This window comes from Oryctolagus cuniculus, chromosome 16 (assembly GCF_051225735.1).
Source record: "Oryctolagus cuniculus isolate XC-2025 breed Fujian yellow rabbit chromosome 16, ASM5122573v1, whole genome shotgun sequence".
In the NCBI taxonomy this organism is placed as follows: Eukaryota; Metazoa; Chordata; class Mammalia; order Lagomorpha; family Leporidae; genus Oryctolagus; species Oryctolagus cuniculus.
The window spans coordinates 9,271,445-9,284,009 of NC_142882.1; the positions used below are offsets into that span (position 1 = coordinate 9,271,445).

Sequence of the window (12,565 nt, forward strand, 5' to 3'; positions counted from 1 at the left end):
GGGAGCCTCCGATCTCGGGCCCACTTGCTTCTGCACCTGCGCAGGTGGGCGCCTGACAGGTCGCCAGACTCACGGGTTCGCCCCTCAGACACTCCCGGGCGCCCCCTGCCGGGCGGAACTCAAACCCCACTTAGGAGGACTCTGCTTCGGGTCCTGATGCTCTCGGAGCCCCTCTCTGACAAAGGTCACAGCTTTGTCCAGAGGGAGGGTTGGGGGGCGCGGGACTGCAGGGGACCGGGGGGCATTCAGGCTTGCAGGGGAGCAGGCAGAGGTCCGGCATGAGCGGGGAGGGGTAAGGACAGGGCAGCCAGGCCCTGACCCGGTGCAGTGCCATAGGGGAAAGACGCTCTGGGTTGCGGTAACAGGATGACCCCAGTGTGACTTCTCAAAATGGATGGGGTAGAGGTGGACTCAGACCGGGCGTCCATGAAGCGGGAGCCCAGGCAGCAAGGAGGGTCGCCTGGGACCCCAGCACTGCAGACAGCCCCCACCCCCACGGATGCCCCAGAAATGTTAAAATATTAATTTCTTTGGAAGGCAGAGAGATCGAGTGGGGGGGAGAGAAGAGCTATGCCCCATCTGGGGGTTCGCACTTCCCAAATGCCTGCAGTTCCTGAAGCCAGGAACGGGGAACTCCATCTAGGTCTCCCTTGTGGGTGGTGGGGACCCGAGCAGGTGAGCTCGGACTGCCTCCCGGGAGCTGCGGTGAGCAGCAGAGCTGGGACCCAGACACTCCTACAAGGGAGGTGGGGAACTTCACTGCTTTGCCAAATGCCGGTTCCCCACTCCCAACAACTTGAGAATTCGACCCCACCCAGGGATAGGGTGGCAGTGCACTGGAGACCTGGGTCCCAGGTCCCAGGACAGAGGCGACAGGGAACATGCGACATGGCTTGGCTGAGGGACAGGCCCTGTTTCTGTGCGACCGGCGTGAGCTGATGGGGGGGGGGGGGAGCTCTTGGGCTGCTGGGCTTTGGCCCCGTGTGCACTAGAGGGCAAGGGACCCAGACACAGCACAGGCTGGCTTATCGCGCCTCTTTTATTGTCCCCCACCTCAAATCACAAAACTCTTCAACTCCGCCGCCCGCCCCCCATCTCAGCCCGGATCAAAGAGGCGAGAAGACTGGCAGCTCCCCCTCTGACAGCAGCGGCGACGCACTGGGTGCAAGCGGGGCCGGGTCTGGGGTGGGGGGGAAAGGGGAGAAGGAAGCGCGTGAGCCTCGGCTTCGCCTCACCCCTGTGCCCCCCGCCCTCTGCAGCGGCGCTGTCCCCTGGCCTTACCCGCTGAGGCGTCGGGGCGCGGCCCGGACGCCTGGGCCGCGGGGGCGCCAGGGCGGTGGTCCTCCAGGTGCAGGGTCATGGCAGACCGCGAGGCCGTGGAGAAGGCGCACTGCATGCATGAGTAGCGGCCGCGCGTGTGCTCCCACACGATGCGGCCCGGAGCCGCGTGCCCTGCGGGCAGGCAGGCGGGACCCTATCAGTCCCGCGACCCTAGCCCGGGGGCGGCGGACGCGGGCGGCGGCTTGGACTTTTCCTCGCTTCCCCATCAGCTCCCGTGCGCAGGCGGCCAGGCCTAGCTGGATCCGTTTCTCCCGCCCGTCATCACCGCCGTAAACTCGGCTTATCCGCGGCCCCTGCGCCCACGAACCCTCGCAGGTGGGGAAAGGAGCGCTCCACGGTGATTGGGCGGGCGCGAGTTTCACACGGGAACGCCGGCGCAGAGGAAGGCGCAGGTGCCAGTGGTTTTTAAGGCAAAATCCTGTATTTCGGGGTGGCATTTTTTAGCCACCTGGGAACGGGACGGGCACAGATGCCTGCCAGTTTGCACTGCCCCTGCAGGGCGCAGGAAGGAAAGCCCCGCCAACCCTCCCTGGTGGTCACCTGCACGCACCTGAGGGCGCATCGGAGCCGCCCTGGGGTCTTCGGGGGCTGCCGCCAGCACCTGCGATAAAGGGGCGGGTCAGGTCCAGTCAGGGGGAGTCCAGCCCGCCGCTCCCTGCAGGAGGCCGCGCCCCCGACACTCACCTTGGCTCTTTTTCCAGACGGCAGCGCTGGAGGCCGGTGGCCCGGGCGCCGCAGCCAGGAAGGGGCGCAGGCGTGGGGGGCTTAGGCCGAAGGGCGCGGGGTTCAAGTAGGGTAGGAAAGGCCCGCTGGGGGCCGGGGCGGGGGTCGTGAAGGGCTCGAGCAGCGGGAACTGCAGGCCCGGCGCCGACGCGGGGTCAGGCTCCTGGGGCCGCTCAGGCGCTGGGGGCTCCTTGTCCAGGGCCGGGGGCGGCGGCGGGGCGGGGCTCTGCGCATGCTCTGCGCAGACATGCAGGTGCTTGAAGAGCGAGCGGTGCGTGCGGAAGCGCAGGAGGCAGTTTTCGCACCTGCGGTGATAAGGTGCGTGTGTGCCACCCTGTGCCACCCGGGGACTCGCTCTGGGAGCGTGCGAAGGGCCCCCACTTGCAGGCGCCGGGCTTCGCCAAGCACCTCCCGCCCACGACAGCCGCGACCCCTCCAGACTTGGAGCCCTGGCAACACGCGGAAGGAGGTCTCAATTTTAAGTTAGGGGGTGCGTTTTCCAACCACGCATGCTCCGCCCTTTCTCTCTCATGGGCAGCTCAGACGGGCGGGACTCGCCCGAGGCCACGCCCATCTCCTCCACCTTGGCACTAAGCGGGGAGGGCGAGGGGCCTGGCCCTCAACCCCGGGCTGGGTGAGGCTCTCACTTGAAGTAGCGGTTGGGCTTGTAGTGCAGCTTGCTGTGCGCCACCAGCTCCTGCATGCTGGGGAAGCTCTCGGTGCAGCTCGGGGCAGAGCAGCGGAAGAGCTTGCCTGGAGGGACGGAGGGCAGAGGGGTGGCTGAGGCTGGCCCCCCGGAGGGGTGGGCCCTGCCGGCCTCCTGAGCACCTACCCTGGCCCTACCTTCCAAGGACTGTGTGGGGGGGCAGTGCGTACGAAGATGCTGTGCCAGGTCCCGAACGCTGGGGAAACTGAGGCAGCAGCCAGGGCTCGAGCAGGGTATCTGCTTCCCTGCAGGATGACAGGACTGGGTGGTCAGCGGTCCCTTTCCCAGGGACACCACCAGCCACCCCACCGCCCCGCCCCTCCACCATACTGGGCCGCCAGAGGGTACACGGCCTGGCTGGTGCTTGGTCCATGGGCAAAAGCATCCCTCGGGCAGACCAGCTGGACCCCAACGTCCCACGTCTGCATTCCTCACTCCAGTGGTTCCCAGGCCCGTGGCTTCCCAGAAGGCCCCATCACAGGTCACCTGGTGCTGGGCGTCGTCTGGGAGGCCGCAGCTCCTCACTGGTCCCCGGGGCTGTGCCGGCTGGACCAGGGCTGGGTCCAGGCTCTGAGGCTGGGGAGGCACCCTGCTGTGTCCCTGCGGGCCACACTGGGGGCGTAGCTGCCCGGTCGGGGCCCGGCGCCTCCTCCATGGAGGTGGAGGCAGTGGCTGCCACCACCGGGGCCAACACCTCCTTGTCGGTGTCACTGGAGCTGGGCTCTGCAGTGGCCGGTATGTCCGGGCCGGGCCCCGACGGTTCCTCCTCCTGGTGGAAGGAAGAGGGGGAGGGAGCTCCTGTGCGCCCCAGGGAACCTGTCCCACGAGGCCCGGACATTTCTGGAACCCCCTTCCCCACCTAGAAGTCACCCTGGCACCCCCATTCTAAGGAGGCACCTACAAGACAGGGTGGGGGTAATTGTGCCCATGAGACACATCCCCAATTCCTAAGGCAGGGAAAGGGCGTGGCCCAGGAGGGGGTGGGGCCGCGGCTTTGAAGGCGGGGTTCTGGACTGGACAACCCTAGGCAAGATGCTGGAGAGGCCAGAAGCGGATTGTTTGAGGATGGAGACAGGCCCCGCCAACCTCGGGCTGCATAGACGGACGTGGAGCAGCTGAGGGCCCGGATATGCCTAGTAGAGGGGCGGAGCCCGAGCCCTGTGGGCGTGGCCGTGTCGAAACCAGGCCCGGAAGTAGGGGTAGGGCGATTGCCGAGTGACAGCCAGCTGCGGGCTGGTGCCCGGATGTGGGGGCGGGGTCGGTCGGAGGGTGTGTGCTTGGCAGGGACGCTCCCTGTCGGTTCCCGCTGCTCCGCCGCGCCCGCGCCCCCGGCGCCGCGCTCACCATCCTCAACCTGGCTCGGCCTCTCGTTTTCGCGGTTCCGGCGGCTCGGGCTGAGGAGGCAGCGACTTCCTCGGCGCTGCGGCCTCGAGCTCACGTCGGCGCCATTTTCCGAATCCCAGCTCTCGCGAGAGCGGGGGAGCGGAGCCTGCGCGAGGCGCCCCGCGAGGGGCGGGGCCTGAGATGGGCTCACCCTAGGCAGCCGCGAGGTCGCCGCTGCGGGCGAGCGCGGTTGGCGCCTTGCGGAGAACCGGCGATCGGGATGAGGGGGGCCCTCCTGGTCTCCGTGTCGTCGGCGCAAAATGGACATCCTTTCGGGCCCGTCCCGCCACCCACCCTCCAAAGGCGGCAAAGTGCGGTTCTCCTGGATTGAGCCACCTCCTTGCGGGGAAATTGGCAATTGGAAGGGGTCCGCTGAGCTGGTGGCTTAAGTGCCCGTCTTCAGGCTAGTCTTGGTCCAGGTGCCGAGGTCCCGGAGGTGAGGCCCCTAGGGGGCCGCTGCAAGGATGTGATCACCAGACCCACGGAGGCACTTGCTGCTCTGGTAGATAAAGCCCTATTGGCCAGTACTGTCCAGAGCGATTCGTGTGGAGGAATTCCAGGTCCAGGCGGGGAGACTCCAGGTCCCCAGCTCCCCGTGACCGCCCCCGCCCCCAACTTGCTGAATCCCACTTGGCCACCCTGAGAATTCCCTAAGGAATGCGACCTCGCTGACCAATCAAAACGTCACCAGCGCCACTGCCCCAGGGTGCGAGGTGCACGAACCAAGCTGAGCACGCACCTGTCAGCCCCATTTCAGTCTATCAGAACCTTCACCGCAGCTCCTCCGGGAGCCCGCGAATTAAGCAAGAGCTGCCCGGCTCCTTGCTCTGCACTTTGCAAATAAATCCCCAATGTCCATGGTTGGGTTTCTGAGCGTTGGGTGAACGGACCCAGGTTTGGGGGTTCTTACAGCAACACCCACTATTTTCGGAATTCTGAAACAGAGGGACAGATTTGTCTTTGCCAAGGAACAGTGGGGGGGCGAGCGCACTGCAGGTGCATGGCCAGGGCGGGGTGCAGAGGTCCGGAAGTGGCCTCGGTGCAGAATGGGTCATCAGGGCCAGGTGAGCAGTGGAGACAGAGGGTGTGGTTTGTATTATTGTAACCACTGATGAATTTTTAGCAGGAGGAGGCTTACCATCGGCTCTGTGGGGGTCATTTGAAGGAGAGGCCCTCTGGGAGAGATGGGACAGTACAGCTTAGATCTCTGTAACACGTTATTCAACCATCCCAGAGGTGCTGGCTGAGCCGAAGACAAATGGAGGCCTTGTCAGTGCCTGTGCCTCTGTTGTAAGGTGTAGGTGAGGATGTCGTGGCGTGGTGAGGATGCCCGCTTCCCCTATCGGAGTGCCTGGTTTCCAGTCCTGTCTCCAAGTCCAATCCAGCTCCCTGCTGATGCGCACCTTGGGAGGCAGCGGGTGGTGGCTAATGTACTCTGGCCCCTGCCTCCCACCGGGGAGACCTGGATGAAGTTCCAGGCTCCTGCTTCTGCCTGGCCCAGCCCTCGCTGTTGGAGGCATTTGGGGATTGAACCAGCAGAGGAACAATCTCTCTCTCTCTGCCTTTCAAATAAAGATAAATAGAGGCCGGCGCCGCAGCTCACTAGGCTAATCCTCCGCCTTGTGGCGCCGGCACACCGGGTTCTAGTCCCGGTCAGGGCGCTGGATTCTGTCCCGGTTGCCCCTCTTCCAGGCCAGCTCTCTGCTGTGGCCAGGAAGTGCAGTGGAGGATGGCCCAAGTGCTTGGGCCCTGCACCCCATGGGAGACCAGGATAAGCACCTGGCTCCTGCCATCGGATCAGTGCGGTGCGCCGGCCGCAGCGCACCGGGCACGGCGGCCATTGGAGGGTGAACCAATGGCAAAAGGAAAACCTTTCTCTCTCTCTCTCTCTCACTGTCCACTCTGCCTGTCAAAAAAAAAAAAAAAAAAGAATTTTTTTTAAAGTCAAACAAGACATACATACCTATGACTTTTATATGCAGAGAATACCGTTAGAGGGAGAGTGACTTTTCACTCTTTTGTGCGCCTTGAATGAAAAAGTTTTTCATTTCATTACCACTCTTCCAGTTACAAAGTCATGTGTTTTAAGAAACAAAGATCTCTTTGATGCTGGAGTGTGTGTGTGTGTGTGTGTGTGCGTGCGTGCGCAGCAGAGTTTGGTGCAATCTGGGGAAGTGAGACCTCAGAGGGGACTCAGACTCCAGGAAGGGAGGACAGGGACGGGGATTTTGTAAGAGTCAACAGGATGTGGGGCCCAGGAGAGGGTGGGGCCAGGGTGACTCTGAGGTTTGTCTTCGAAAGAAGCTGTCAAAATATGTCACACCAGGGTAGCTCTTTGGCTCAGCAGTTTTTTCTATTTTTTATTATTATTTTTTTTTGACAGGCAGAGTAGATAGTGAGAGAGAGAGAGAGACAGAGAGAAAGGTCTTCCTTTTTGCCGTTGGTTCACCCTCCAATGGTCGCTGCGGCTGGCGCACCGCGCTGATCCGATGGCAGGAGCCAGGTACTTCTCCTGGTCTCCTATGGGGTGCAGGGCCCAAGCACTTGGGCCATCCTCCACTGCACTCCCTGGCCACAGCAGAGAGCTGGCCTGGAAGAGGGGCAACCGGGACAGAATCCGGCGCCCCGACCGGGACTAGAACCCGGTGTGCCAGTGCTGCAAGGCAGAGGATTAGCCTAGTGAGCCGCGGCACCGGCTAGCAGACTGCTTTTCTGTAAAGACCAATACAAGGGTGGGGAGGCCCAGCGGCTTTCCCTGGGATGTCTTCCCAGCCACGTGCGGCTTCAGGAAAGGAAAGTGGACCCAATTCAAACTTTGGTGAGGTGAGAGGGGGGGCAGATCAAAAAGCTCAAGGAAGATGTAATTTAAAGATAAATGTATTTTGGTGCCAAAAAATTATAAAAAGTCAAAATCCACACATAAATTTTTTTCATAATACTAGTTTTGCATGAATTGGTTTTGAAGACCCCTGCTATGAAGGCACGGCTTGGCTCTGTGGTATCTTGGATAAGTGACTGAACCTCTCTCAGCCTCCATTATTCCACCTGTAAAACGGGGGCACCCATTGCCCCTGCGTTGCAAGGTCGTGAGAGCAACAGTCCTTATGGTTGGTGCTTTCGCCTGGCCGATGTTTATTGCCTTAGAGATGAGAGAAGGTGGCAAGTGGCATCGCTGGACACCTGCCTTGCCATGGACTGTGCCTGGCCAGCATCTTGCGGAGAGCCCAGGACACGACTCAGCCTGTACACACAAGGCAGCTAGGTAGGAGGTAGGTGCTGCACGTACCCTCTTTCGACACATGAAGAAACCGACACTTGGGCAGGGAGGGATGCCAGGGCCCGGGGGTGGGGTGGGGTGGGGTCTGCAGCGGTGACCCCCACGGCCTGAGCTGGGCTGGAGGTCGTAGGATTGGCCTTTTTGGCCAGGGCAGCCAAGGGCGATACGGCTCTCTGGCAGGCAGGCACGTTGGGCAGGCGGGAGGGCGCAACTGCAGCCCCCTCCCCAGGTCAGATCTTCTCCACATAGTTTCCCGGGAACAGGCCCTCCTGACCGTGCAGCCGGCCTTTCCACCAGCCCGAGGGATCTGTGGGAGAGAGGAGAGCGGTAGGCCTTGCCAGGCCGGCCCCACAGGAAGCCCTCAGGCCAGTTCTGTCTGACACAGCGCCATGTCCTTGACCTGCCAGAGGCAGGAACCATCCAAAACGCTCATAGAGGGGCTGGCGCTGTAGCATGTGGTGGGGGGAAGTTCAAGTCAGCAGTTCAAGTCCCAGCTGCTCCACTTCTGATCCAGCTCCCTGCTGATGGGCCTGGGAGAAGCAGCAGAACATGGCGCAAGTGCCGGGGCCCCTGCTATGCACATGGGAGACCCAGGTGTTGCATGAGCAGGAAGCTGGAGCCCAGTACGAACCCTGGCACTGCAATATGGGGATGTGGGCATCTCAGCCAGTGCCCTAACTGCTGCCCCTCCAGGAACCTGTCAAAGACCCTTCCCATGGCCTTTCCTAGCTATTGGCTCATACATTTTCTAGAACATTCTTTGCTTCTGCTCTTTCCTCCCCACTTCCTCCTCAAGACCCCTCCCCACCCTGCAGTGTGGACCCAGGAATGACCAGGTCTCCCTGACCCCCAGGGGGCTCTTGCCCATACCTGCAGAGCAGGCTGGTGAGTCCCAGCCTCTCAGGGGGCGGCCCAGAGGACCAAGGTAGGAGGCCGTTCAGGTGGACACCTTTCTGAGCACAGGGGTCTGTGTGGTGGGTTCTGCTATGGCTGTGTGTTTCACAGATGGGCAACACCAGGCTCAAGTCCTAGGTGACTCAGGGAGGCCAGACCCCGGGGTTTAAGTAAGATTTGAGCCCTGAACTCAGGCAGTGTTTCCTGATGTCTTCGGATAATAGTACAGAGGAGTGGAAGTTAACCCAATACTGGGGTTTAGGGTGGACCTGATTAGATTGGATTAGTTTAGAAGGCCATGGCCAGGGGCTGGCTTTATGGCACAACAGGTAAAGCCACCGTCTGCGACTTGGCATCCCATGTGAGCACCGGTACGTGTCCAGGCTGCTCCACTTCCGATCCAGTTCCCTGCTCATGTCTTGGGAAAAGCAGCAGGGGACAGTCCCAGTGCTTGGGCTCCTGCACCCATATGGGAGACCTGAATGAAGCTTCTGGCTTCGGCCTAGCTCAGCCCTAGCCAATGCAGCCATCTGGGGAGTGAAACAGCGGCTGGAAGATCTCTCTCTGTCTCTCTGTGTCTCTCCCTCTCTGTAATTCTGACTTTGAAATAAATAAGTTAATTTTAAGAAAATAAGAAGGCATGGCCAGAGGCTGAGACTGGGAGCCAACATGAACCTCTTTGCTGCCCCAGATGCTTCATTGCAGTCCTAGAAGCTGGCTTAGGGGGACCTCCAGAGCCAGGGCCATGGGGCCTATGCAGCCACTGGAGCAGGAGAGAGTTTCTCTGGTAGGGGCTGGTTGTCTCTGTTCTTCCCAAAGGATGGAAGGGTGTGTACCCCCTCGGGGGCTTCCTGGCAGCACCAGCATTCTGACCAGCTCGGGCCCAGGTCACCCACCTTCCATGAGGATCTCTATGACTTCGTTCACACTGAAGCTCAGCTCATCCACGTCTTGGCCGATGTACTGGTACAGCGCTCGGCACCGTGGGCCGTGGGTCCGTGGCTGGGGCTTGGGTCGGCCCACGCCAGGCACAGGCCTCTGTCCCACGCTGCGCTTCCTCTGTATGCTGCGGGCACAGGGGATGCCGATTGCAAACCCAGACACTCCCCCGGCCCCTGTCCACCTCCTGGGGTTGCCCTCCCTCCCCGCCTACCCAGCCACGCCCTGGTCTGGCACGTTGAGGAATTCTGTGTTGTGTTCTGAGGGTGGCCGTGCTCGGGTTCGTCTGCTGGCCCCCAGAGTTGAGGACGGAGGGCCTCGGGGAGGCCGCTGAGAGCCTCCTCCAGATGTGATCTCCATGGGCAGGGGGCCCCCTCTGGCGGAGGGGGCCACCCCATTGCGATCCAGGCCTGCAATGGGAGCAAGGATGGGGTTATTCATCAGGCAGCGTTTGAGGAAGGCTGGGCTCCAAATTCCCAGACTTCATAACCCTGGGCCAGAGGTGCTTTTGGCTAGGGGGAGACTCCCTGGCACCCTCTATAGGAGCGTGCTTGCTGGGTGGGTTTTGGAGGATTATAAGAGCTTAGCAAGGTAGCCTGGCATAGAAAAGATAAGAACAAACGTGGTGAGTTGACAAAACAAGACGCAGTCTGCGAGACAGGAGGGTAGGTTGGGAAGAGAGAACAGGCCAGGGGTTAGCTGGGGGTGGATTCCGAAGGGCTTTGAATGCCAAACTAGGCTTAGGGGTTCTCCAGTGGGAGATGGGGCACTGTGGAGGGTTCTGCACAGAAACGGGTGGTCAAGTGTGCTTGTTGGGGTCCATGGACTGGGGGTCCGGCTTAGGCCATTCGGCCCACAAGAGGCAAGGGAAGACCCTCAGTGAGAGGTGGTCTCCTCACCTCTGGGGGGCCCTGGGGCTGCCCGCGTGGGGTGCGGGCCCGACCTGCGGGGTTTTCCTTGGGCCATTCCTTTCCGCGTAGGCTCTGAAAAGGAAAAGGATGCCTGACTAACCTCTTGGCCCGCCGAAATGTCCTGTCCACTCTGGCCCCGCCCCCTCAGATTCATTGGTTCCCCTTCAGCACTCTTCGTTAGTTATTGGTACACTTGCTCTGCCCAGTGATTGGCCCCGCCCCCTCCTTTCCTCTGGACACGCCCATTTCAGGGCATGCCCCTCATTCCATAGGTTGGTTTGACACATTCGGTTGCCCCATCACGTTTCTCCTCCACTCATTGGTCACCTCTCTTTAATACTCTCTCTAGACACACCCCCTCCATGGCTCTCATCCACTCATGACCAGCATTACTTGCCCTGCCCCTAAAGCCTCGATTGGTCCCCTTGCTGGCCCCGCCTCCCACAAGGCCCGCCTCTTCCTGAGCACCGCCTCTTGGGGGAGGGGTCCGTCCCTGGTTTTGCGCAGACTCACTGGAGCTCTTGGGCAACCCGTCGCCCACGCTGACCGTGAGGGACCGGCCACTGGCCTTGAGCACCGCCAAGTCGCCGGAGCCGCGGGAGAAGGTGACGCTGCGGGTGCCGCCTCCGCCCCAGCCCTCTTTTTTCACTCGGAATTGTAGTCTGGGGGAGAGAAGAGGAAGCTGGCGGGGTTGTGTGTGGGGGAGCCAGGCGGGTCCACCCCACCAGGACCCGGGAGGGGATGGGGCGCCGTCCCCGGGCCCCTGGGGTGGAGGGGGCGTGCCGTGCGTGCAGTGCGGCGATCAGCCTGAGGACGGTGCTGGTGATGGGGGGCTTGGGGCGTACGTGTCGCTGAAGGTGAGGGGCAGGGGCTTCCCCGCCACCTCCTGGAAGCGCTTGCACAGGAGGCTGACGAGCTCGGTCTTGAAGATGCTCTCCAGGAAGCTGTCGGCCGCGTCCTCTTGGAGGATGAAGAAATCGTCCTGTCGCGTGCTAGGGACGGGCGGGAGGAGAGGCGAGGCGAGCCACAGGTGAGGGTGGCTGGGATGCAACCGGGGAGGGTCAGGTGAGAGGCGGAAGGGAGCGGTGGGTGACACAGGTGAGTTCCCAGAGGGGTTGCTGGGAAAGGTGTTAGCCCGGAAGGGCCAGGTGAAGTCTCGCAGGAGGGTAAGGGGCGGGGTGGCGTCGCTTCCGGGTCAGGTGAGTGGGACAGGTAGGGCCGAGAGAGCGCTCCAGGGGTAGCGACAGACTGTCAGGATTTCAGAGGGGGTGACCGTGGGGCCTCACCTGAGGGAGACTCCCCGGAGTGCCTGCATCTCCAGCTTTTTCTTCAGGACCTCACGCACCTGGCCCTTCTCGGGTCCCTTCTTCACTTTCTCCCTCCCAATGAGGTACACAGCCTTGGGCGTCAGGATCAAGTCGCGTTTGATGGGCTGCGGGCATGGAGACCAGAGGCTGGTGGCCGGGGCCCTGGGTGTGGGCGGCTCTGCCCAGGGAGTCAGCCCCAGGCTGAGAGGTGGTGCTGGTGGATCGGGTGAAGGCGTTTGGGTTAGGGGTGTGTGTGTGTGTGTGTGTGAGATGCTCCAAGTGGTCGGGTGTGTGTGTGTGTGTGAGAGAGAGAGAGAGAGAGAGAGAGAGAGAGAGAGATCCTCCCAGTGGTCAGGTGTGTGTGTGTGTGTGAGAGAGAGAGAGAGAGAGAGAGAGAGAGCGATGCTCCCGGTGGTCAGGTGTGTGTGTGTGTGTGTGTGTGTGAGAGAGAGAGAGAGAGAGAGAGAGAGAGATGCTCCCGGTGGTCAGGTGTGTGTGTGTGTGTGTGAGAGAGAGAGAGAGAGCGATGCTCCCAGTGGTCAGGTGTGTGTGTGTGTGTGTGTGTGAGAGAGAGAGAGAGAGAGAGAGAGCGATGCTCCCAGTGGTCAGGTGTGTGTGTGTGTGTGTGTGTGTGAGAGAGAGAGAGAGAGAGCGCGCGCGCGATGCTCCCGGTGGTCAGGTGTGTGTGTGTGTGTGTGTGTGTGTGTGTGTGAGAGAGAGAGAGAGAGAGAGAGAGATGCTCCCGGTGGTCAGGTGTGTGTGTGTGTGTGTGTGAGAGAGAGAGAGAGAGAGTGATGCTCCCGGTGGTCAGGTGTGTGTGTGTGTGTGTGTGTGTGTGAGAGAGAGAGAGAGAGAGAGAGAGTGATGCTCCAGGTGGTCAGGTGTGTGTGTGTGTATGAGACACTCCTGGTGGTCAGGTGTGTGTGTGTGTGTGTGTGAGAGAGAGAGAGAGTGATGCTCCCGGTGGTCAGGTGTGTGTGTGTGTGTGAGTGTGTGAGTGATGCTCCAGGTGGTCAGGTGTGTATTGTGTGTGTGATCCTGCAGGTGGTCAGGGGTGTTGTGTGTGTGAGAGATGCTCCCAGTG

General features: G+C 61.5%; 2 protein-coding genes across 3 annotated transcripts in view; both read right to left on the reverse strand.

The window, feature by feature from the left end:
- Window positions 1–1,021: 1,021 nt before the first annotated feature.
- On the reverse strand, window positions 1,022–4,249 carry ZNF414 (zinc finger protein 414). The gene is made up of 8 exons (XM_070067547.2): window positions 4,115–4,249; window positions 3,257–3,539; window positions 2,908–3,015; window positions 2,712–2,817; window positions 2,026–2,369; window positions 1,892–1,942; window positions 1,282–1,452; window positions 1,022–1,180 (listed from the first exon to the last, which is right to left on the reverse strand). The coding sequence occupies exons 1-8, from the start codon at window positions 4,115–4,117 to the stop codon at window positions 1,107–1,109; spliced, it is 1,140 nt and encodes a 379-aa protein (XP_069923648.2). The 5' UTR covers window positions 4,118–4,249; the 3' UTR covers window positions 1,022–1,106.
- A 2,238-nt stretch (window positions 4,250–6,487) lies between these two features.
- MYO1F (myosin IF) overlaps window positions 6,488–12,565 on the reverse strand; it is a 30,416-nt gene continuing 24,338 nt past the window's right edge. For both annotated transcript variants that reach the window (XM_008249129.5, XM_089315464.1), the window contains exons 22-28: window positions 11,461–11,606; window positions 11,020–11,166; window positions 10,688–10,836; window positions 10,163–10,246; window positions 9,478–9,673; window positions 9,221–9,390; window positions 6,488–7,737 (exon numbers count right to left, since the gene is read on the reverse strand). In XM_008249129.5, coding sequence (XP_008247351.3) covers window positions 7,661–7,737; window positions 9,221–9,390; window positions 9,478–9,673; window positions 10,163–10,246; window positions 10,688–10,836; window positions 11,020–11,166; window positions 11,461–11,606 — 969 coding nt within the window. In that variant the 3' untranslated portion in view covers window positions 6,488–7,660. The remainder of the gene's footprint in view (window positions 7,738–9,220; window positions 9,391–9,477; window positions 9,674–10,162; window positions 10,247–10,687; window positions 10,837–11,019; window positions 11,167–11,460; window positions 11,607–12,565) is intronic.